The 26534-nt window shown below is 35.1% G+C and overlaps 2 protein-coding genes across 2 annotated transcripts; one reads left to right on the forward strand and one right to left on the reverse strand.

The window, feature by feature from the left end:
- Nucleotides 1–2000: 2000 nt before the first annotated feature.
- Nucleotides 2001–17465, reverse strand: LOC132286588 (nuclear poly(A) polymerase 1-like). Its single transcript, XM_059788946.1, has 13 exons — nt 17340–17465; nt 16598–17243; nt 16441–16518; nt 16240–16347; nt 14171–14233; nt 13909–14070; nt 12878–12991; nt 12657–12719; nt 12229–12558; nt 11369–11533; nt 10266–11249; nt 3161–3234; nt 2001–2332 (listed from the first exon to the last, which is right to left on the reverse strand). Exons 2-13 carry the CDS (start codon nt 16712–16714, stop codon nt 2314–2316), a joined length of 2277 nt encoding a protein of 758 aa, XP_059644929.1. The 5' UTR covers nt 16715–17243; nt 17340–17465; the 3' UTR covers nt 2001–2313.
- LOC132281893 (WAT1-related protein At3g18200) lies at nt 17060–26451 on the forward strand. Its single transcript, XM_059783553.1, has 8 exons — nt 17060–17198; nt 24367–24673; nt 24767–24829; nt 24930–25046; nt 25125–25374; nt 25483–25641; nt 25729–25880; nt 25980–26451. The coding sequence occupies exons 1-8, from the start codon at nt 17060–17062 to the stop codon at nt 26125–26127; spliced, it is 1335 nt and encodes a 444-aa protein (XP_059639536.1). The 3' UTR covers nt 26128–26451.
- Nucleotides 26452–26534: the final 83 nt, after the last annotated feature.

Genomic DNA, 26534 nt, shown 5'->3' on the forward strand with positions numbered 1-26534 from the left:
CAGGCAATAGCCATCATTACTAACCCCAAACATGTGGACTGCCCTTTTCAACCAAACTAGGAAAAATTATTAGATGGTCAAACACAAAAAGATAGTAAAAAGAAATTTCTTCTGAAAAAAATATTCGCTTAAGGAATCTCCTCCGTACCATAGATGTGGATATAGATTATTTTTCTTTTCATTAATTTATTTTTTAAATATTATAAAATGGACAAGACTTGTCTATTCATCTGTGAGTAGGTCATGTATTCATCCTGATGTGGTCCAATTACAAATTCACATAGTCTCTAATTATTAAATCAGGAAATTGATAAATAAGAAATCAAAGAAGATCACTGAATTTATTCAAAAAAAATATAAAATTTATTATCCTTATTTATCACTTTCCTCATTTTGCAATGGACAATGCTTAGCTACTCACTGATGAGTAGCTTCAACCTACTCACCCCTTATATGTTCCAATAACAAAATAACACGTCAACTTTAATAACAAAATAAGCAAAATAAAAAAATTTAAAAAATAAAAAAATAAAGTCAGATCGACCCGTTTTAATTAAGTAATCACTCTTTCTCTTTTCTCTCTCTCTTTCATCAATTCCCAAACACACCCTCTCTTTTCACTCTTCTTCTTCTTCTTCTTCTTTTCACCTATATGGGACATCATCAATCAATGAGCGAACATGTTTGATTCGTGTTTGGGTTATTTTTCTTTTTTCTCTCGTGTTTCATTGAAAGTGAAAAAATTGGGAATATTTGTTGAATGATAATTGAAAATCCCTTTCTAAAAATTAAATCCTAAATGTGCAAAGCAAATTTATAGAGGAATCCAACAAAGGCCCTGGGGAAGTGGGCAGCCGAGATACGTGACCCCCAAAAGGGAGTCCGAGTTTGGCTCAAAACATTCAAGAAGGAGTCTGATAACCAAGTAGTGATGCGCGCTATGTTATGTTAAGTGGTTTTTGGTGAAGATAATATATATATATATATATATAATATTTGTATAAATAAGTTACATGTATTTGCATGTAAACAACCATCCATGTTGTCCTCCTCTGTACTTTCTAGATCGTGGACAAATGTTTGACGATGTTTTATTCTTTTTTATTATTATTATTTTCTTTTTGAAATGTATGTTGAGGATGTTAATCATTAATGAATTTGTAGTTTTTTCCATTCTTCAATTTTGTTGTTGGCTCATTGATTGACAATGTCCATGGAGGTGCGAAGAAGAAGAAGAGTGGAGAGAGAGGAGGATGTGGGTTTGGGAATAGGAATAGATGAAAGAGAAAGTGATTACCCAATTAAAACGGATCGATTCGACTTTTTTATTTATTTTTTTTTATTTTGCTTATTTTGTTATTAAAATTGATGTGTTATTTTGTTATTGAAACACATAAGGGTGAGTAGGATGAACCTAGTCACCAATGAATAGCTAAAATATTTGTGCAACTCTTTAAAGGTGAGAAGGGACACAAATGCTAAATTCAAGAAATTAATAGATCCCACCATAGGTCATGTCGATTCTCCCACCAATCATATGATCTCAATTCGGACTCAACACCCACTGACTGCATTACTAACCCCACGCACGCGGATCACCACACCTCTTATCAACAACCAGGCTAATAAAATTACTAGACGGTCATGAAGTATGAACAAAAAGAATGGCGATGCTTCCGTTAAAAACAAAAACCGAAAGAAAAAAAACTGCCCCCCCCTTACACGTGAGGAGGAACCTGCTCCTTAAGAGAGTTTTCTTTTTCTATTTTCAACCATTTAGGTAAAATTTTGATTATTAATGCCAATTTAGCTGGAAAAAATATGATGATCTTTGTTTTCCCATCTATTTTGCTTTACTATATCTGAAAAGCAAGCCAAATAAAGCTGAATTTTGCGCCTAGCATGAACGCTTTAGTGAAAATAAAGAAAAACACCACCACACAAAAAAGAACGAATGAACAAATAAATAAATAAATGGAAAACAAAGAGCAAAAAGGAAATACGATAGCAAGGACAAACGCAGTCTGCAATACATGCAAAACACTAATCCCTCTACATAACAGGCTCTTCAATTTATCATTCCTCTTGCATAATTCTACATATTACCGTACAGTGAAAAGAAGAAGATGACAGCCTTGCTAACTCATCATAACTTATTGACTGTATCAATTTTTTTTTTCTCTTTTGTAGGTAAATATTATATTTTATTACAAAGGAAATTGGATAATGCATCAAAATAATTTGAACATCCTTCCCACTGTGGTTTTGCTCCAGCAATGCTCGACAACTTTTCAACTGTTTCTGCCACTAGCTTTAGCGCAGGAAGTTCAACCTGGAAACATATGAATCAAGAGAGAACAAATATTGAATTGCACATTCAAACCAAATAACATGATGATAATGTATTCAACTCGACTGAGAATTCAAGTACCAAAATAAAGACACACTCGTGGGGGAGAGTAGGGAAGCGGGTAGACACACACTGTAATATAATTACAGTGAAAACATCCTTCATCGCAGATGCCACATTGTCATTTATAAGAAATTAGAGCATCTAATTTGTAAGCTCTGCAGCACATTTGTCTGGAAGAAACCAATAATAGAGCATAAAAGCATTCAATTTTCTTACACAATTATCATTTTATAAAAATATGAAGATAAAATTTTATGTTAGCACATTCAAGGAAATTGTTATCCCACTGTCTTGAAAAGAGATTCCTATTTATTTAGTTTCTGAAGTGAACCTTTTCAGATTTGTCACATAAGGTTATTAAACATATAAACTAGTAGTTGGATGAATCTACAGAGATATTACAAGATATTTATTATCCATACAAAAGTACTTCTTATATCTAATACCAATAAGAATATTTGAGAACAATTATGAATGACATATCGAAAATATTATTGAAGTTTAAAACAGAGGACAGTAGGACACAACTGAAAAGTGAGAACCCCATACATATCGAAAATATTATTGAAGTTTAAAACAGAGGACAGTAGGACACAACTGAGAAGTGAGAACCCCATTGTGCCTTAAAGGAACATATTCAACATTTCAGGCAGTAATTCAATATTTACATATCTACTATGCCAGAAAAAAAAAAATACAAGAACACACTCAACCAACTGCCTATGAATCAATTGAACTATTCATTACCTGATAACTGGCTTCTGCTGTGCCATAGTTGTAGATTGCACCGCATTTGAAAATGGGGCCACAAGCTCAGTAGACTTTATTGAAGGACAAAATGAGAAAAAAGGACAGAAAAACAAAAGAGGATGTCAGCAATGCTTGTTTCTAAGTTCAAATTAAATTATCATATGCAATAACAGGAAAAATGATCTTATTATCAACTTTATAATGGCAAATATGGCCATATTGATGATGGAACAAAATAAAAATACATAGAATCGATGATAATTCAACGTGGTAGGGAAATGACATTTAATCAGTATAGGATCTGTGTTCGGACATTTTTAATGTTTATATAATTTTAGAATTTTCTTTTCCAGGAATAGCAAAAGTAGCTTATGAACAATACACTCATTCATAGAACAAGCAGAGCTTATTTTTATTGAACTAGCTTTAAGAAGTAAAATTATACATTGAGGAAACAAAGCGCCTCCCACCCTCCCTAACTATAACCAGCATAACTTAATATATATAATTAATACTTATAAGTTATATACTTGTATAATAACTTAAAAAACTTAACAAGTAGTATAAGTACTACTATAACTCAGTAGTTAGTAGTTAATAGTTTTTTATCATTATATACTTGTATATTTTGTTAACATAAATATTTAATATTACTCACATCAGTAATTAGTATTTAAGTTACTGATATAAATGTATAAGCAAACTACTAAATACTATTTATACTTAATATATGAATTAGTAATACTAATATAACAAATACAACTTACATAATATGTACTTATAACTTAGTAATATTAGTATAATTGTAATACTTAATCACTTAATTCTACGTATAAGTTATGTCTTATACTTCTATAATAACAACTTAACAAGTACATATAAGTACTACAACAACTTAGTAGTCTACTACTTATTATATACTTGTAGTCGTTGTTCGTATACTATATTTAGTTACACTTAATATATTCAGTAGTAATACTTTAAACTTATATAACTTAGTAGTGATACTATTACAACTTACATAGTATATACTTATTACTAACAGTACACTAGGTTTTAATACCTGGTCAAGTATGTCAACTGGGCTTTGTATTTGTAACTTATATATAACATAATTTTTTGTCATTGGCAGCACTCACAAACCCACTTTACTCATTTGGGAACTTGAACCCTCACCATCTACTTTGAGAGGTAGAAGAGATACCACTAGGCCACAAGACTCTTTGTTATATAAGGAGTAACATATACCATAATACATTGTCCAAAAGGTTTAGATTTCGAAGCTATAAACAGGGTAAATTACACTAACCTACCCTCTAGAAAAGGAAAATTACAGTAACCGCTTGTGTAATGGAAAATTACGCTGACCGCCCCGTCGAATCTTATCATTCGATCCAGTTAGCAAAAGTTACTAATTTACCCTCATGTTTAAAATAATTTTTATTGTCTTTTATGACATTTTAAGGCAAACGCAATCTAAAAACTATTTTGCTTACATAAGCAAATTTTGACCTTGATTTCCCTTGATCGTTAATGGATGAGAAAAGGTGTTCCCAAATCATAAGAACTCAAGGGTAGCAAATGTACTTTGAATATGTAAGAAAAATCTTTGTAATTTCACTTAATTAGAGGAGATGTCAATGTAGTTTATCCTTGCAAAAAAAAAAAAAGGGGGAAACAAAAAGCCCCCTCCACTATATCCAAGAAGCCAGATTTTTTGGGCTTCATCAAAACATACATATTTGAAAAGTGTTCAGATTCATGAGAGATAGGGAGAGAAAGAGATTGAGAGAAAATGTATATACTGTATTACCTCTCTTCAGCCCTCTAAATAAGGCTTATATAAGAAAAGGGTTGGAGACCCTAATTACATAATTACACAATAACTCTAACTACTATGGGTAATTACATAATGACCCAACACTATAAAGAATATACATTATAACACTCTCCCTCAAACTGGAGAATATATATCAAATAATCCCAGCTTGGAATAGATAGTCTTTAACCGATTATGACCCAGTGTTTTGGTAAACATATTAGCTAGTTGATCTTCAGACTTCACAAATGGAGTAGAGATGCTACCACTAAATACTTTTTCCCAAGTAAAATGACAATCAACCTCAATATGTTTGGTTCTCTCATGAAATACAGGATTCGATGCTATGTGAACTGCTGCTTGGTTATCATAGAATAATGGAGTAGGAGTTTCAACTGTCAACTCAAGTTCTTTTAGAAGATTTTGTATCCATGTCAACTCACTAGTGGTATGTGCCATTGCCCTGTACTCAGCTTCAGCACTAGATCAAGCTACCACCGTTTGCTTTTTACTCTTCCATGTAACAAGATTTCCTCCTACAAATGTACAGTAGCCTGTAGTAGATCTCCTATCTGGAGGAGAACCAGCCTAGTCAGCATCTGTAAAACCTTCCATCCTGAGATGACCATTTGAATGGTATAGTAACCCAAAACCTGGAACTCGCTTGAGATATCGGATAATCCGAAGAACAGCAATCCAATGTGGCATTCTAGGAGCTCCCATAAACTGACTTACAACGCTAACTGCATATGAAATATCAGGTCGAGTGATAGTGAGGTAAATTAATTTCCCAACAAGGCAACGAAATCTGCCTGGGTCATTACATAGATCACCCTCATCAGACACAAGTTTTGTATTTGAATCCATAGGAGCATCAACCGGACGACCACCTAACATACCCGTTTCTTCTAGCAAATCCAACACATATTTTCGTTGAGATAAACTTATACCTTCCTTGGATCTAGCAATTTCAATACCCAAGAAGTTTACCCAAGTCTTTACTGTGGAACCGATTTTGCAGAAACAACTTTAACTTAGCAATGCCTGCAGAATCATCACCTGTGATCACAATATCATCTACATACACCACAAGAAAAATGAAGCCAGCTTTAGTGCGCAGGTGAAATACCGAATAATCGGTCTGGCATCTGTTAAGACCAAATTCTAATGCCGCCTCAGAGAATTTCCCAAACCAAGCCCGCGGAGATTGTTTCAATCCATACAACGCCTTTTTAAGGCGACAAACAGTGTGATGAGACTCCCCCTGAGCAACAAACCCAGGTGGTTGCTCCATATAAACTTCTTCAACCAAGTCACCATGTAAGAAGGCATTTTTGACATCCAATTGGAACAACGGCCAGGTACAATTGGCAGCAATGGAAATAAGAATCCGAATAGAAGAAATCTTAGCAACAGGAGAAAAAGTCTCATCATAGTCAACACCATAAGTTTGAGTGTACCCCTTTGCCACTAGACGAGCCTTCAACCGCTCAATAGACCCATCTTGAAGGTATTTAACTGTGTAGACCCACTTACAACCAACCGGTTTGGAGCCCGGAGGTAAGGGAACAAGATCCCATGTTCCATTACGATGAAGGGCATCCATTTCATCTACCATGGCTTGCTGCCAACCCAAATCAGAGAGAGCATCCTGTAATGTCTTTGGAACAAAAGTAGCAGATACTTTGGATAAAAAACAAGATAAAGAGGATGAAATATGACGATAGGAGACAAAGTTAGAAATGGGATGAGCAGTAACACACGACCGAATACCTTTACGAAGGGCAATAGGCAAATCATCAGGTAAAGGCGTCGGATCCGAAGACTCTGAAGGAGACGGAGGGAGCGAAGTAGGCGGTCGAGGTCGTCGAGTATAAACCTGCAAAGGAACAGCAGACCGAGGAGGTGCGGAAACAGGAAACTGAGAAGGAACCGATGGCAGAGGTGGCTCAGAAGTAATATCGAGAGGACTAGTAGAATCAGAAAAATATGGGATAGACTCAAAAAATGTTACATCAGCACTAGTGAAATAGCGTTAGAAATGAGGACTGTGACACCGATAGCCCTTCTGAGTGCATGAATACCCAAGAAAAACACATTTAGTTGCACGAGGGTCGAGTTTATCAAGACCAGGTCCAAGGTTATGGACAAAACACACAGCCAAAGACCCACGGAGTCAGAGTAAACGATACGGAGTCGGGAAATAGAACAGAGTGAGGAGATTTACCGTGTAGCACTGATGAGGGCATCCTCTTAATAAGATGACATGCCGTAAGAACAGCATCACTCCAAAAACGTTTGGGAACATGCATATAAAATAAAAGGGCACGACAGACTTCCAGAAGATGGCGATTTTTACGCTCAGCTACTCCGTTTTGTTGCGGAGTATAAGTACAAGAGGATTGATGAATGATGCCTTTGGCATGAAAATACGTCTCAAAAGGGTCCGAGAAATATTCTTTGGCATTGTCAGAACGTAAAACTTTAATGGAACACCCAAATTGAGTTTTGATTTCTTTACGAAATATTTGAAAAATAGAAAACAACTCAGAACGATTTTTCATTAAAAACAACCAAGTCATCCGAGAATGATCATCCACAAAAGTCACAAAATAACGAAATCCATTAATAGAAATATGTTTTATTGGTCCCCATACATCTGAATGAACTAATTGGAAAGGACTAGCCACACGATTATTAGCTCTTGGCCTAAAAGATACACGACAATGCTTACTAAGCTGACATGTTTCACAAGACAGAGACTTAAAGTGACTAAGACCGGGAACTTGACGCTGCAAAACTGATAACGAGGGATGGCCGAGACGACAGTGCCACTGGAAAGAAGACAAAGATGATTGAAGAGCCGTGGGAGATGGTGCAAGATCGAAGTAATACAAGCCACCTACTTCATGTCCCATACCAATCCTCTTCTTCGTCTTGAGATCCTGAAAAAGACAACATGTGGGATAAAACGTTACAGAACAGTTAAGAGATTTAGTAATTTTGTTAATGGACAACAAATTAAAAGGGAATTGAGGAACATATAACACAGAAGAAAGGGACATAGAAGGGGTAAGAGGAATAGTTCCCAAACCCAAGACTTTAGTTGATGATCCATTAGCAAGAGTAACACTTTGAGAGGAAGGAACAGACTGAAAATCAGATAGGAGATAAGAACTACCAGTCATGTGATCGGATGGGCCAGAGTCAAGAATCCAGGGACTCTGACTAGAGGACAGAAGACATGCAGGGGCACTACCTAATTGAGCCAAGGACCCCATGGAAGATGAGGTGGAAGTCCGTTGTTGAGACAGAAATTGAGCATACTCATCACGGGGAATCGTGACCATAGCAGTCTCAACAGCCACATGTGGAGCAGTGGATGTGGCAGAGAGAGAAGAATCCCCATCACTAGCAATCACTTGATGTGCATAGGAAGAAGATGGCGGTTTCCCGTAAAGATCCCAACAGTAATTGACCGTGTGATTGGTAAGACCGCAATGAGTGCAAATTTTGGAGTCTCTGCCTTTGCCTCGACCAAGGCCACGGCCGAAACGACCACCACCACCACCTCCACGAGAAGACTGAAAGCCACCCTGGTTCACAACTAAGGCAGAACGTTCACTGTTAGAAGGAGCAGTGACACCACTGGAAGTACTGCCTGAAGAGCCACTAGATAAAGTGGCACGCTGGAGTCTGGATAACATATCAGGCAGAGAGGGAAGTGTAGAGCTACCCAAAATCTGTGCACGAACAGGTTCATACTCTTGTGACAATCCTGTGAGAACCCGAACAATATTAAAATCCTCACGTTGCTGCTGCATGCTTTTCACATCAGAGGTGATGGGTTGATACATATTCATTTCTTCACACAGTCCCACTGCTTCTAAACTGTGAGTCCCTTGCTGGAGATCAAAAAATTGTCTACACACCTCATAAACTCTGGTTATATTACCAGCACCAAAATATAACTGTTGGAGTCGGGTCCATATCTCCTTGGCAGTGTCCAGATATAACAGGTTGGAGCTAATATGAGGTTCAATACAATTCAGCATTAAGGAGATGATCTGAGCATCTCTTTGTTCCCATGAACTAAAATTAGCATCACTGCTTTTGGGTTTATCTTGAACCAAATGATCGCCAAAGCCTTTGGCTTTCAGGAAAATGGCCACTGACTTGGCCCATAAAATGTAATTTTTTCCATTAAGCTTGACTGAAGTCATGGGAGGATTAAAGGATGCAGGAGATAGGAGATCGGAACTGGAAGCCATGGAGAAGATTAAAAAAAAAAAAAAAAAAACCTGGGAAAAATGCAGAATCGGAACCGGGTCGGATCTGGACCTGGGTCGGAGCTTGAACCGGGTCGGATCTGGGTCGGACCTGGGTCAAGTTGGATCTGGGTAGCTGGATCGGATCAAAACAAGTCTCTGCTATCCCGGTTTTAGTAAACCAGGATTGGAATAGTGTAGCTGCGCCACCAAACAAGGTTGTTCTCCTTCACAACCCACTAACAGACTCCGGCGAGCACACAGCGGCGACACCACACAACCTCCGCAACTTCCGACCAAGAAAAAAGAGGCGAATCGATGAAGCTTCACCTCTGCCAACAACGACGGTGGATGTCGGCGAGCTTACTGACGATCGACGCGGCAACAACACAAGCGGCCAAGGGGCTTTAGATCTGACGGCAACGAAGGAGGCTGCAGATCTGACGACGACGACGACGGGCTTCAGATCTGACGGTGACTAAGGACGATGTTCTCAACCTACCGGCGACACGAACTTCTGACAAAGACACCGACGATATACTCACGATTCCAGTCGCTCTCATACAAGGGCAACACACTTATTGTTTCCCACACCCATGAATTTATACCACTCTGATACCATGTTCAGATTCATGAGAGATAGGGAGAGAAAGAGAGAGAGATTGAGAGAAAATGTATATACTGTATTACCTCTCTTCAGCCCTCTAAATAAGGCTTATATTAGAAAAGGGTTAGAGACCGTAATTACATAATTACACAATAACCCTAACTACTATGGGTAATTACATAATGACCCAACACTATAAAGAATATACATTCCAACAAAAAGAAAGTCATCTGGTGTTTAGTCAAATTCAACAACTAAATTGATACCCATTTACATGATCAGAAATAGTGAGTAATAATAATGAGATGATAAGAACAAATCCATAATGGATATCACAAGAAACAAGAAATGGAATAATGGAACTTCACATGAAACAATAATAAAAGTAGAGAGTTTGAAAAGTAAGACCTCAAGTTCTTCTGAGCCTCCATTCAGGTCTGAACTGGACCGAGGACCAGCAGGATTGACATTTGCTAGAGAAATGGCCACTTTTGCATTGGAGGATGATTCCGTCGGACCACCTACGGTTCTCGCACCAAAATCTTTGACTTGATTTCTATATTCAACGTCATTTTCAAGCTCCTCGAGTTCTTCTGGAAAAGCTTGGTGGGTATTATATGGACCAGACATGAGCTTCTCAATTGCAAGTTTCTCTGCTTCTTTACAGGTTGGTGACTCATCATTATCATTAGCAGATAAAAGTTCAATGGTAGGTCTGCATCTTACTTCATCAATTGCTCCACCACTCTTAGGAGGAGGCTCAGATGGATTTTTGAACCCTTCCAAGCCTTCTTTTATTTCATTTGCAACTTTTTCTCCCCTTGCTTCCACTAACCAACTTGCATCTGTATTGCCATCTTTTATAGAAGGACTAGAATTTGTGCTAAGAGTGCTGCCTTCATTTGATTCCCACTGCGAGAGAGTTCCAGCAGCTAAACACTGCGCAGCTCTTAAGTTAGTCCCTGCAGTATCTTCCTCCCGCTTTCTCTTTCTTTGGTCATCTGCTCCACCTAATACAAGCTTGCCTTCAGGTGACTCTTCTGATTCATTATTTCCAGTAACCTTGGGTTCTGAAACCCGCCTACTCTCCCTAGATACTCTGACAGGACGGGAGGGTCGAACCCCACCAGGAAATACAAAATTGGGTATGCTCCTACGTTTTACATGGGTTACATAAATCTCCATCCCAGCCTTCCTTAACGTATACATGGCAACAGAGTGCTTGAATTCCTCAACAGTCAGCCTTATATCAAACTGTTCACCTTCATTTACTGGAACTCCTTGTTTCCGTTGGAGACCCATGAAATAACAGCAGTGGAAAGGTCTGGATTTGTCTGAAAAATCACCTGGGTGTGGATGGCATTGGAGCATGTTAAAAGTGTGTCTCTCAATCTGGATTTGGACATAAACAACAAATATTAAGACAAGCATATAAAATAATTAGAAAAAGAATACTAATAATAATATAGGCAGCTAAAAACAACACAATATGAAAAAGAAAACTGTGCCACCTTCAGTGTAAGCTGACGGAGACGTGATTCAACCCAGCCTTTCCATTTCCTAAGGTCATCAGCATTCGCTGCGGTAATATCTATCTGCAAATAATTCTTGTATGCTTCAAAGAAGGGGTAAGGCTCAAAAAGTGTGTTCCAGTCAGCCTTATTTGCCTCCATAGACTGCAGGGATTGGCAAACACAAAATTTAAGCAAATACTGATTGCATCATTCTTGAGAGAGAGAGAGAGAGAGAGATGCCCAAGATCCAGCTCTAAAATAATTTTAGTATTGGTAATTCATTAAACTCAATCAGTATCAAATTCCTTACACGAATGATATATTTTATCAAGTCACATCCGATTCAGAATCTAATCCAAGCCGAATTAGCGACCCAAATGGGCAAGGTATTGATTACACAGAAGCTTGTCAAAAAGAACACTGAGCCTAGTCCAGACTGTACAACAGCCAATAGAGTGGAAACAGAAACAAATTTGCTGGGATAATATTCAACAATTCAACCCTAATGTCTGCTGTGCAGAACTAAAGACACACTAGTGCCCAATACCTCGCAAACAATCAAAAATAACAATAAGATAAGACCGGAATGTTACAAAAAAGAAAATGTATGCACAACCACACTATTGAGTTCAATATAACAGAATACACATGCCAAAGGGGGAACTTTCCAGCAATGGTTAACAAAGTACCACAAAAGTAGGAAGAGCGACTGCATTAGAAATAAAAACAACATAAACTAATCAATAGAACAAATCTATGGGGAATTATTATCACCTGGTCAACATATTAACTTTAATGGAGAAGAATTTTATATTAAAAAGAAGGAAAGATAATTTATTTTTATCACAAAATCATACCTCACAAATTTCATTGCCCCTCTGAAACTCTTCTGTCAATATCCGCAAAGTACTCGATGACACATTATAGCTAGAGTTCATGCATGGATAAGCAGGAGTAATTATAGGCATCAAGTGGAACCTGTCCTTGGGATATCTTCTCGGATCCCAAACTTGGAGTCCAAGCGAACCCTCCTCAATAGCAGAGAGCATTACTGGATTGGGCCAACGCCACTGTGTATAGACCCTGAAGAACCGAGATACTAACATATTGGGCAGGGCATTGGGATATAGCTGGCAGATGCGAGCAACAAGCAATGCCCAATTTATACCACCTAGAAATCCAGTAACCTGCCATGACAGAGAGGAACACGATCTAAGATATGAGAAATTATAGTACAAACTGTAATATGATCCTGCCTTTAGAGAGAAAAAAATCATTCTCGTACATTTGAATAAACACCACGGCGCTTTGCCCAAAACCTCATACATCTCAAGGTAGTTCGGAAATTCTGTGCAACAGAACAGAAACACAATGATGGATAAGCAATGCTATTGAAAGAATGAAAAGCATATTTCTAAACTCAGAGCTCCAAAAACCAAAAAAATATATAATAATAATCACAATAAGATATCTAAACAGATATATAAGAACCACAGATGGTAAAACCTGAATATTCGGCACCAAACGCAGAATTCGGTCAGTTACTCTGCACCCATTAAGACTACGAACTGTTTGCTCATCTGCGTTTTGTAGTATTGAGTCTTGTGAAACATCTAAATCCTACACCAGGTAACATTTGAAACTGAATCATTAAATGTACTTTAAAAGCCAAAAATATTTTAGCTCAACCACCCATTGCAGCATCAGGTCAAATTGTACGGAAGTAAAGATCTTATCATTCACATTTCAGGTTTATAAAGGAAGTTGAAGCATGGCTCAGGAATTGGTCAAGCCATGAAGGTAAGAGAAAACCTTCAAGCTAAGAATGGATCTTGTCAAAAACACAAATTAAGTATCAAGGCATAGTCGCGTACTCTACACAACACCATTTTCACCACTTGACCAATTGGCTCATTAGGAATACTCCTGATTTGAAATATTTTTTTTAAAAACAAATACCCTATTACTTTTAGCTAGTATGCCAATTGGTTTATAAAGGAAGTTGAAGCATGGCCCAGGAATTGGTCAAGCCATGAAGGTAAGAGAAAACCTTCAAGCTAAGAATGGATCTTGTCAAAAACACAAATTAAGTATCAAGGCATAATGGCGTACTCTATACAACACCATTTTCACCACTTGACCAATTGGCTCATTAGGAATACTCCTGATTTGAAATATTTTTTTAAAAAAAATACCCTTTTACTTTTAGCTAGTATGTAAATACTTTTTGCATAACTGTTGATCTTTTAAAAAACATTTTTTTTGTTAAAACATGTTATGCTTCTTTGGTATACCCATGCGCCATCTTCTAATGATATATTCTTCTTGCAAACTGACTCAATATATGATCATGAATAACTTAATTGATGATCAAGAGTATGGCTTTCTGAAAGGTGAAAGTGAGGGAAACAGATAAATCACCCCCACTACTAATGCATTAATTACAAAAGAAGAAAAATAAAAATGCTGCGTGTATTAAATGGGGTCAAGAAAATTTCACACCATGTAAGAGGTTTCAAGGATAAAACAGCACGTACTTCTGGGATAACCCAAAGTGACAGTTTTGCATAAAGAAGATCAATAGAAACCCCATTAAACTTGAATCTCATTACTGGAACATGAGCATCAGGTACAGGGTGCAACTCTGATACTTCAGGCATCTCTGACAGCATTCTATGTAGCTCTCCAAAGAAATCTTCCTGCATCCAATTTATCAAAGCAGTAGATGTCCATCAAGCAAAACCACTTTCAGAAAATTAAAAATAAAAAATTACACCACAGGGCTAGAGCTGATCGCACTTCTCGAGTTGCATGCCTCGGTCCCACACACAGCGTGTCTATATCTGCACCGGGGCCATGTACCTAGACATAAAATAAAGAAAATATATAAGTGAAGCACAAAAGTATAATTTTACTTAATCAGAAAAGGAAAATATATATATATATCTGAAACAAATTACAACAAAAAATTGAAGCATTCGAATAAAGTGCAAGCACAAGGTAACAAAATGCTTTGGACCAAATGATGCAGTCAGCATTTTTAACACTTCTATCTCCCTCTCCCCCACAAATTATTCACAAAACAGTGGGACACCTTAAAAGCATTGTATAGAAGTTCAAATATGGAAAAAATTATAACAGCAGATTTGGAGCATTGAAATGCAAAAGATTCAAGAAGAAGATAACAAAAAGATTTTTTGACCACTTTACCAAAAACTAAAATAAAAATTGATTTTTGACCAAATGATGATGAGTACAGGCGTTAGAAATCCTTCAAGATTGATGTGTAAATTTAGACTCAATTTGGTAATTGGTACAAATATCAGTTCAATTCAGGATAGCAAGAATACGTTTTGGACACTTTCAGGATACGGGTACGACAGGTGGTTTTGTAATTTTATTTTTTACTTTTTTTAAAAGAATGGGTTCAATACAATTTAAAAAATTATGGGTTAATTAGAAAAATAAAATAAAATTTAAGAAAACAAAAATAACAAATTGTCGTATCGCCGTGTCCGTATCCGTGCTTCCCAAAGGGCAATTTCCACAAGATATCAGATTGCTGTATAATTTTTTTTAAAAAAAACTAAGCCTGCATTCTAACCTTCTTGCGGGATCTATTCCATCCAGCATCACTAACTCACTTAGGTAAGCAGGACATGGCTAATTATATCTATAGCATGTATGTTTTGTTCTAAGCTTTTATCCATGTTTCAAACGTCAGGTAGGTAAGTTAGAGTTACCTTTGTCCAAGGGCAAATTGAAAATTCAAAGCTTCAAGAAGTGCAAGAGGTAAATTCAACTCTCAATATTGTGCATTCACCAAATTAAGTCCACGTTCATTTATTCATCCAATTGAACATTTTAGGGCTTTTAATTACATGTTTTGATCCATAAAAACGTGTTTAAAATGCATAAAATTGATTTCAGAAATGTTTCTATTTTTAAAATCCTAAAAGAAAAAGGACTAGAAATTTCGATCAACTGATGGAACAAAGGAAACCCATTGCACTAGGTTCGATCGGTCGAAAGTTGCGAAACAACGGTTTCTAAATCTGGTTCAAACTCTTTTAAGGCTAATATTTTCAGCAACCAATGCTTATATAAAGAACGTCTGCTTTCAGAAAATCTATGCAAGCACAGGCCAAGCACAATATGAGTATAGTTGATCATTATATATATATTTTTTTTGCGAGGCATAAAGTACATGCTATCAATCCAATAAATAGAATTTTGTTCCATTCCTCATTCATATAAATGGTGAGCATTAATGTGTGTCAACAGACATTGATCCTAGAGCTTCAAGGACTTTAACACCACAAACAAACATTTTTTTTTTTGTAAGTATAAACACCACAAAAAAATTTACTACAAACAAACAATCAAATGAAACGTCACTGGAGATCAAGCACAGATTGAAGAACAGATCACGTGAAGACAGATTTAGCAGCAGCAGAGATGATGTGAATCGTCTGGCATGATTCTAGCTCCAAGGTTACTAGGGGATTCTTGAGTCAGAGTATAATTAATATAATATACTAGAAACTAATGGAAATATTTAAAATCTTATGTGGAGACATGGATTTGGATCCAAAAAAAGAAGGGCCACCTAGAATGCGTGAAACACATTGTTTAGAGATGATCATTAGGCATCACAATACCAAAACTAATTATTGGATTGCAGTTTTTTTCTTTTTCTTTTGGGTACAGGTGGGTAACTGTTGAACCACAAACATAACCAAAAGAGAAATAGTTGTACACAAAAGACAACACAAAAAGGAAATATCAAACCTCATACCCTAAACCGATTAGAATCAAAGGCGAAAGCGCACACACACACAAAGGAAAAATCAAAGAAATTCTCATACCCCTAGCCGATAAGAACCAAAGGTGAAAATCTTAGCATTCGCTTCTTGTACCAGCTGTTCATTTAATCCCTTGGCACGGCTTATGGTTTTTACCCATATCTTCACAGTCTGTTCAATTTTGAAACACCCAAAACAGTATTAAACATAGCAACCCAAAAATACATCATATTAGAAAAACCAAAACTGAGAGAACAAATCCACCTGGTCTAATCTCCCAAGCACTTCCTCCCTACTAACTGCTTCCTCCTGACTCTCATACAATCCCACATCCGCTAGAAACTGAAAAACCAAATTTTTAGTTTAATGTACTCTCAATTATCACTAGTAATAGAAAAGTCGCTAAGAAGAAAAGTAAAACCTTTTCAAGTTCATGGGTCTTCATCACATCTTGCTCGGTAGGTCCGCCCCATGAAATTGGTTCTGTAATGCCTAGTTGCTGCCCGTTATTCCGATTGTTAAACCCGTGGCTACCCATTTATACGTTTATTTTACAATTTTTTTTCTCAATAGTATTGAGTCTGTTATGCACAAAATTACTGAAAAAAATGGAAACTTTCTTTTCCCTAGCTCTCGAGCAGAAAACCAGGAATATGTTGAAGTAATAAAACAATGAAAAAAGAACATAACAATGAAATTAGAGTTCGTACAGTACTGGGCATAAAGGTCCACTGAAATTGAGCCCAAAGCTAAACAAAAATTGAAGGATAACTGAAAAAGTAAAAGAAAGACAACCCTCGAATTGATAATTGATACTATGAACATAGAACTGATACATCAGCACTTGAGCTTTCCATAATTTTTTTTCTTTGTTTTTCAATCCATGGAGAAAACCCTAACCCTAGACATTGAACAAAAAGACGAACTAACAATAGAACAAGATCGCCAAGAACTGGAAATTCAAAACCCTCCGGCTTCTGGAGTTGTTGGAAGCAGTTGTTCTGCCGTAGATATCGCTTGTTGTATTACTTAGCAATCGGGCCTCGAATCATGAATTTGGCGATGCCCTGCAAAAGATTTGCACAATAAACGCATTAGAATAGAGAGATATGGAGGGAGAGAGAGAGGAGAGAGATGGTGTTTCGGGTGAAGGATATACGTACGTAGAGAAGACGATGGAAGATTCATCTTCTCGTTCGATCGTTTTGTGGGCACTTCTTCTATTCTACATCAACCCTTAAAAGCGACGAGTAAAAGTAGTAATAAATCGACAGAGTAATAAAAACCGACTAAACAATGAAATAAATACATTCACGTGTATTTATGTAAAAAAATAAAAATAATAATAATAATAATTATTATTATTATTATCCCCGGTAATTCATGTAATATTGTCACATTAATATTTGATATTTTAGGGTAAATTACCTTAGCTCTACTCTGAATTTTTTATTTTTAACCTCAGATCCAAATTTTAGCAAAAAAAAAAAACAATTTTTGAATGGAAGTGAGAGAATTCACTTTTTATTTGATAGAATTAAATGAATAGTTTTTTTTTTCCTAAAATTAAATGAATAGTTTATAAAAGATAAATATTCATTCCAAACACTTTTATAAAAAATAAAGGAAGTAAGTAAAAAATTTGGAGCTCATCTTGACATATTTACAATTTCATGACAGTGAAAGTCGTGAAATGGATCTTCTAAGCTCGTTTTTATTAATAATGAGTTTAACTTTTTCATGGTTCTTACAATTTTATTTAGGATTTTAGAAATTTTTTATTTTTATTTTTTAATGTTTGGTTATTGTAAAATATTAAAACATAACAAAAATAATTTATTTATTAATTTTCGTTTTCGATAAGTTATTTTACACACCCTACTCGATAAACTTGACTTTAATACCAACTTAGATCCTTGCTAAATACCGAAAAATAAAAATAAAAAAAATTTGAGAAAAATATTTTACTAAACAAACGGAGTCATGAAGCTCTATGCTAGTGTGTAATTCAATTTTAAAACAACAAATAATATGCTTCTATGAACGTACTCTAAGGTGTAGTTGGATAATTATTTTTCAACAAATCTTATTATTAATAAATTTGAGTTGTCTATGTTTGAAAGAATTTCAGTAAGGTTTAACAAGCGATTTTATAAATAACTAATGATTAAAATTGTTAGTAAATAACTAATGATTAAAATTGTTAGTACAAGCGATTTTTTTTCGCACGGAGGAGTGAAAGTTTTTTATTTTTATTTTTTAACCGTGCGTATAAAATTGTCTGTGTTAAGGAGTAAATTTTTTTGAACCAAGTGATGTTTGTTGATCTTGTTTATTAGCTGTTGAAGGCAAGTAAAGATCTTTCACATTGCCCCTTTTCTTTACAAGGATTAGTTGTCTGGATTTTCAGTTGAAGTTGAATTAGTTTATTGTGTTCCGGTTGCTTTTTCAAGTTAACACACAAGGTTTTTACAGGGTTTGTTTATAATTAGTAATAGCAAGACATAAGCATTTTTTTGTTTTTTAATGCAATACATGTTTATGTCATAATTTATGGGTTCGTTAGGAAGACTGGTTGATTACTAATGACTCATATGTATTACATATAAAGTGTTACGTAGGGTTCGTTAGGCATATTTTTTTCTTTTGTTTATTTGTAATACATTAGTAAAAAGAGAATAGAAGCCATTACTTTTATTTAACTTATGCATTAGCGCTTGGCAACTGTAATTTAGAAGAGTTTTTAATAAAAAAAAAGACATTTTTTTATCAACTTGGCAAAACATTTACTAAAGCTCTTCTCAATACAAGTGTCACTTAAGGGGAGTGATAATTTTTAAGAAGATATGTGTGATCATATATTGTCTGTCTGAAAAATTACTAAATTGTCTTTTTAAGTTTTGAATATTGAAATTTGAACTTTAAATTCAAAGGATATTTTTGAAATGATGTGAAATATATTGTTTGAAAAAAGAAAATGGACACTTATTTTGAAACTTATTTTGAGACGAGGAAGTAACTATTTTGCCCATTACACAAACAGTTCTTGCTGATTGTTTTTGACTGGTGCATTATTTCTTAGGGTGAATAGCTTCAACCACAGCCTCAATCTCTTTCGTCACTCGTTCAAACTTCATCAAAATCCCATATGTTAACTTGTGATGAGGAGGTGATTTCTCGGTGTGGATTAACGCATCAATCTCTTCCTTAGCTCTTTCAAACAAATTTGGTGTTTTTACATCTTTCTCTTCTGTATTCAAAAACAAAATGGAAGCATGTCAAAAGACTTGGAACTTCTTTTTGAAATAAAAATGGAAGCATAACTGAAGTACAAAATTATCTCAGAGAAAAAGGAAAACCATTGGAATATGAATCCATTTCTAAGTAATAATATGTGACAAAAATACTTGGTTTAATTTTGGTTAGAATTGAAACTTAAATTGTAATTCCGCAACAAACCGACAGCAAAGGGCAAACTGTAGAAATTTCATAGAACCCATGGAGAAAGAAAGTATAGCAATATAAAGAAAGATTATCCAAAACTTGACTGTGATTTGTGAATATCACAGTATGCAAATATGATTTTTGGGCAAAGCCCATAATTGACATCAACTTTAAAAGAATCCGAATAGCAATAATTGACATAAAATGGGAATTACCCCGAACGTGTTCTTGAAACATAACAAACAAACATGGATATTTTCATTTTACCGAATCCATAAAAAAGGATTGTCTACAGAATCAGATGACAAACTAAGAGAATCAATTGATGTGGTATATATATTAGAGGAATTGAGGGAATTGAATATATACAAAATTGTCCTGTAATGGAGTTTGTTGGCTTGAATTTCAATTGATCTCGCTTCAAATTGGAATGTTCTTTAGTGGATTAGGACTCGTATTTGATCTGTAAAACCCTTGAGAAAAGCGTTTTTGAGAAGCTGATACCCCCGAACTTCTCCAAAATGCTCTTTTAGGATAAAAAACACTTCAAAAAAATATAACCAAACAGTACTTAAAACAACTTTCAAGTTCAAAAAGTCAAAAGCTGCGTTTCAAAAGCCAATATAAACAGGGCTGTAGTTTCATACGAGGAAGCCATTTGGACAAAATAGCTGCTTTGGTAGGAATCCATTAAAATATGTAACTTCGGAGGGTGACATGTGACTATCAGAGAAATAGAAAGTTTCCAATAGTTGAAAAATTTTACTTTTTTGAGAGTGAGTAGATACGGAAAGATGAAGCCTCGCATTCTAAAATCTACCGAAAGTACTAACTCACGGGCTATCGAAACATCTGCGATTCTTTCCCCATTCATTTATCTTTTTTTCATTCTTTCACTCCCATTTTGAATTCTTTTTCCACTTAGGCAAAAAAAAAAAAAAAAAAAAAAAAAAAAAAAAAAAAAAAAACCTGCGGTCAAACACTCTGCAATTTACAATATTATTTGGCATTATTCCATCTTCAGTCCCTTCTCAGCGAATCTTGGCACTCCAAATCTTCCAAAATCCACCTTCCGCCCAAAGATTTGTTTACCAACTTCCAAAGGACAACCACTCTAAAACTGTTATATATATATATATATATAAAATTGTTTTCATTTTGAATCTCACATGAAGCTCTGTTTGTTCTGTTGTTACTTCTGAGTTCTGCCTAAAACTCTAATGAGAGCAATTTTATCTGTCGATTTGTAATTAAAAGTGCTGTGAAATTTGTTTGTGATGATTTCATCCAAATTGGTGAAGCGTGACAACTGCCATACAGAGTCACTGTAGTTAAGAATGCATATCTTAATGTTCTGCAAAATTGGGGACATAAAGTGGTTATTGGGTTGAGACTTAGAGTGAAAATGTTAGACAGTTAGTATTTATCTACAAGTTTGTTTGATAAACATCACATGCTTTTAGATGCAATACTTGCATCATTACAGGATTTCGAGGTGTTCCTGAGTTCATCTCTTATATATATATATATATATATATATATATATGACATTTCATAATGTGAGATTGATGAAAAAAAAAGTACGTTCTTATTGTTGATTATAATGAGCAAACCTCTTTTTTCACATATTAGCTTTGGACAATTTATAAAATTATAAAGGACAGGTTCAATGGTAGAAGTTTAGATTGTCAACAGTGTGAGAATCTGATTTCAGAAAAATTAAATAAACTTGAGTTCTATTCGTATCAAAACCAAATAAATAAATAAATTGTACAAGACAAAATGGAGTTTCTTTCGAAACAATGGAAATTTATTACATTATGGCACCGGAAGTTTAAGTTGATTGAGACTGTTAACTTAATTGTTTATAGCCTCTAAAAAAAAAAAGACTATTAAGGTTGTATTTGTTTGGATGCAAAATATTTTTTTTGAATTTTTATTTTTTTATTTATTGGTGTTTGGTTGTTGTAAACTATTTATGAAGAAAAAAAAAAAAATTAAACCTAACAAAAATAACTTATCTATCAATTTTTAACAAATTATTTTACACGTCATATTGATAGACTCGACCTTAATCTTGATCTAGACATGTGCAAAACACTGGAATAATAATAACAGTTTACCTGAAAAAAAATATTTTATAATTCTAAACTTCACTCGACCAAATTCAGATTTAAATACATTACTTGCATTAGGTCCGTGTGACAGATGCATTCTTGGTAGGTGTCACATTTGCACATCAGTCTGCCCTTTTGAGAATCTTTTCATACAAATGATTTGAAGTGAACTTCTCAAGCCATGAAAAATATTGTTTTATCAAAGGAAATTATGATTTTGGAGACAACCCCATGTGTGTAGATAATTGCATTTTTCAATAACATGAGTCCCATTTTCATATTTGTTTATGGCACAATATAAAAAGGGTTGTTTACATGCATATATATATATATATATATATATATATATATTAAGAAGGAATATTCTGACTTTTTTTTTCCCCCCAAAGTGCAGCTTTGTTAGAGATCTCATGCCCAAGTTGATAGAAGGTGCAGTGGTTCATGAATGTGGTCAGCAGTGCCTTTTCATGCACTTGTTGTAAGATTCGATCAATGATTTGTTTTTATGATCCTTCCCCAATATGTATCATATTTGTGAAGTACAAGTTCTTAATTATCAAGTTGGATGTTTGTCTTTAGATTGTACATTCATTTGCAAAATTAGATACGCTTGGTCCTAACCTAATTTCTTTTTATGATAATCTAAGGCAGAGTAATAGTTATGGTACCTATCACCCCAATTATATCAATCATAAACATGATTGTTGTGTTTGTGTGTGTGTGTGTGTGTGTGAGAGAGAGAGAGAGAGAGAGAGAGAGAATCTAATAGTCTTAACTCTTAAGTGATCAAATTAAAGCATCATATAGGCATCAGCTTACACTTCAAAAACAAGACTCGAGAGGGAATTTCTTGAAGAATGTGAAGATGTGAATTAGAAATACCACCATTTAAATTACCGGGAAAAAAAAAAAATACCACCATTTATTACTTGGTGCAATGGAATTGGGAGGTTAAAACTAATTTTTCTTTTCCTCTTAACTAATGTTTTTTTTTTTTTTTTTTCTTTTTTTTTTTTTTTTTTCTTTTCTTATAACTAATGTTATATTTTCTTTTCTTTTTCACTCTACCAAACATAGGTAAGTGTGATGGAGAACAAGAAGTTCATGCACCACACAGCCTTCTAACTTACTTTAGGAGCAGGGGAAAAAGAGATACTAAAATTGAGAGAAATTTCTTTTAATTTGGATTTTAATGTTACTAATTTAGGGTTCCTTTCCCTGTTTTATATATTTATTTGGTATTTTTCTTTTATTTCTTATATAGGTCTTGTTTTCACTATATAAAAGGGGCTCTTACAATGAATATTGAGAATTATTTTGACCTTAATTAAAAATAATAATAAATCCCTCCTCCCCCCCTTCTCTTGCTTTTCTCATTTCCATTGTGGTATAATGTCATCGTCTGTTTCTCATACCCTTCATTAAGCATTTCTAATTCTAAATCAGTTATTAGAGCTTTTTGTGCATTCTACATCAAGTGGTATAAGTGCTAGATATGTTCTGCATTGCACTGTCTTAAAAAAATAAGAAGAAGTTGTCTGAGCTAATTGATATGATTACCTTTTAATTCCATTTTGTTCTTTCACATGAAATAAAAAGAAAAAGAGCAAATCAGTATCAACCCCATTTTGTATTAGTAAACAGAGCAACATCAATATTGTATCTTGGATTATGTCTCATCCCATCAATTATTAAAATTGTCACATTGTATCTTGTCCACATGTGCTTCCTCTCCGTTTATGCTTTCCTGTTAAATTTTCAGTATAAAAAATATCAAAACCATAGGAAGGACCACATGCCATTGATTCCTTCCATTTCACAATTATTATCTCACATCACATTAACTTCCATCCCATTCATTCACAATAACTATCTCAAGCACTATATATATATATATATATATATATATATATATATATATATATAAACGGGCTAACTCAGTGCACGAAATTCCTGTCATTACGAGGTTCGGAGAGGGTCAGATGTACATAGCATTATCTCACCTCCAAGTTATAGTTGAATAACCTTACCATTGTGCCAATGCCCACCCTCATATGTATATATATATACACACACACATATACTTCATTATCAATTTTCTAGGTGAGGCTGCTTAAATTCTTGAAAAAAATGGTTTTGAAATGTCAAAGAAACAATGATAACCAAATTATTGCTTGAATTATATGCTTAACCACCACATGCCCTATCAGTAATCAGAAGCATCCAATAAAGGTTTTGTTCTATCAGAAAACTTCCTAGTGAACTTCAAGAATTAAGGATCTAATAGTCAATTCCTAATTGAGAGGTGGGGTCATGACTCATGATCAATCAAAAGGAAAAGGTTGGCCCCTCTCTACCTACCTGGCCAAGATGCTCTACCTCAGTACCTCTGCCCTGTCTCCCCCAACAAAATTCAATTCTCAAGTCAACCAGCAAACGGGATTGAGAAAAAAACTATCACTAAAATAGGAAGATTATATGCCAAGCTCAAAGCTAAATATCAGACAATGTATGTGAATATAATAGTCTTTGTATATCTACAGATATTGACAAATATTATATTATGGTATTAAACATATATACCTCATGATATAACTATATGATTACTTTGCATATGCTTGTGAGGCAGTCTGCTACCTTCATGCATCAAATAATACACAATATTCAAATGTTGTCCCTTCATATATATATATACACACATCAGTACCATCCTTTGATTGTAGGCCTCAGTTGAAAGAAAAGATGGCAAAAGATAGCATTGTTTCTGAGAAAATGAAGCTTCTTCTAGCATTGCTTACTTTGCAGTTATGTTTTGCAGGATTTCACATTGTCTCTAGGGTTGCTTTGAACATTGGTGTTAGCAAACTTGTTTATCCAGTTTATAGGAACATCATTGCACTGCTTTTGTTGGGACCCTTTGCTTATTTCTTAGAAAAGTGAGTTTATACTAATTTATTCCTCTCTTTTTTTACTCCAACAAGACAATGTGATGGTTTATCTGATTTTAATGTTATGTTCTTTATTTTCAGGAATGACAGACCACCTCTTACGTTTTCTTTACTGGTTCAATTTTTCCTCCTAGCATTATTGGGGTAAGCACAATTTGAGCTTCCTTATTTAACTATGAACCCTTGTTGTCTCTACTTTTTCACTTCAATTTGTTGCTTTTATTAACTTCATTTCTGTTCCCAGTATCACTGCAAACCAAGGATTCTATATCTTGGGGTTGTACTATGCATCCCCGACTTTCGCGTCTGCTATGCAAAACTCAGTCCCTGCAATTACTTTTGTCATGGCTTCTGCTCTAAGGTATTGAGGCACTCCGTGTGTGTATCACTGTGTGTGTATACACAATCTTTATACGATCTTTTTCATTCTCAATCTCAGACTGGAGCAAGTTAATACCGCAAGGAAAGATGGATGGGCAAAAGTTCTGGGAACAATAGCTAGTGTAGGAGGTGCCACTGTCATTACTGTATATAAAGGACCTCCTCTTCTACACAATGGACAGCAACCACTGGGAGATTCCTTAAAAGAGGACATGTTTTTCTCTTCAATGAAAATCCAGAGCTGGACATGGGGCTGTATATATTTGCTTGGACACTGCTTGTCATGGGCTGGTTGGATGGTTTTTCAGGTCAGCGTATAAGCAACACATCTTCATGCTTGTCAGTCCGAACTTTTACCATTTATCAAATGATGGCCCTTAAAACGTAGTTAATAGTTATAAACTGAAATATTGCAGGCACCTGTGTTGAAGAAGTACCCTGCTAAACTCTCACTCACCGCATTTACATGCTTCTTCGGATTGATCCAGTTCCTAGTCATAGCAGCCTTCGTAGAAACCGATTCAGCGCATTGGAGAATCCAGTCCGGAGAAGAGATTTTTACAATCTTATATGCAGTAATAACTTCAAAGACAATTTACCCATTGTTTCATTGATGATTCTTTTTTATAAACATCTAAGTTACAATTCTGTGCTTGCCACAGGGAATTGTGTCCTCTGGGATTGTCATATCCCTTCAAACTTGGTGTATTCACAAGGTCGGTCCAGTTTTTGTTGCTATATTCCAACCTGTGCAGACAATTCTAGTCGCTGTCATGGCATGGGTAGTTTTTGGTGATCAGTTATACTCAGGAGGGTAAGTGGAACACATATATACAGTATACTCTTGAAACATATACTTGCACAATTCACCTTACTAAACTATATACATAATTCCACTTTAATTTTCTTGCAGGATTATTGGAGCAGTTCTTATTATGATCGGTCTCTACTCGGTTTTATGGGGTAAAACTGAAGAGACAAGAGCAGCAAACAAAGATAAGGAAGAGACATTGACAACGCATCTTCTAGATGCTGAAACCAAAGATGCAGACATTCCATGACATACCCTTGTGTTTACAGATCAAGACAGTTAGTGATGAGCCCAGAGACAATGAATCATCTTTGAAGTAGATATGTTCAAGATGTCAACATGTAAATCTATGGGATTTTTCTTTATCCATTTTAAATATCAAGCTAAGCTGCCTCTAGCCTACAAGTACATTGAAGAGAAGCCCATTTTAATGAAAGTTTTAGATGGTTAGATCTGGTGTTGTCAGTTGGCAGGCTGGCAGTCAAACAAACTGGGAATCATTGAAAGTGAGGCTTCATGAATTGTACACTACTACTGATTTAGTTATTTACTTCAATAATATATCAAATAGAAGCTATGGTGTTTGCTTACTCACCCTATTAGCCCAAGACAACTGTTCAAATCAACAAAATTTTGATCCTAACCACTTCGAATCAA

This window comes from Cornus florida, unplaced genomic scaffold (assembly GCF_030987335.1).
Source record: "Cornus florida cultivar Cherokee Brave unplaced genomic scaffold, ASM3098733v1 CherokeeBrave_3.0.0_Hap2_Chr11, whole genome shotgun sequence".
NCBI classification, from domain to species: domain Eukaryota; kingdom Viridiplantae; phylum Streptophyta; class Magnoliopsida; order Cornales; family Cornaceae; genus Cornus; species Cornus florida.

What these genes read in the sequence shown, in the direction of transcription:
- LOC132286588 (XM_059788946.1), bottom strand. Translation starts at nt 16,714, where the DNA reads ATGGGTAGCCACGGGTTTAACAATCGGAATAACGGGCAGCAACTAGGC. An exon ending in GCCGTGGTGTTTATTCAAAT is followed by an intron (nt 12,559 to 12,656) that starts GTACGAGAATGA and finishes CTGTCATGGCAG; the next exon opens with GTTACTGGATTTCTAGGTGG. An exon ending in TCCGTCAGCTTACACTGAAG is followed by an intron (nt 11,250 to 11,368) that starts GTGGCACAGTTT and finishes GTCCAAATCCAG; the next exon opens with ATTGAGAGACACACTTTTAA.
- LOC132281893 (XM_059783553.1), top strand. Translation starts at nt 17,060, where the DNA reads ATGGAGAAAACCCTAACCCTAGACATTGAACAAAAAGACGAACTAACA. An exon ending in TGCCGTAGATATCGCTTGTT is followed by an intron (nt 17,199 to 24,366) that starts GTATTACTTAGC and finishes CTTGTGAGGCAG; the next exon opens with TCTGCTACCTTCATGCATCA. An exon ending in CTGGTTGGATGGTTTTTCAG is followed by an intron (nt 25,375 to 25,482) that starts GTCAGCGTATAA and finishes GAAATATTGCAG; the next exon opens with GCACCTGTGTTGAAGAAGTA.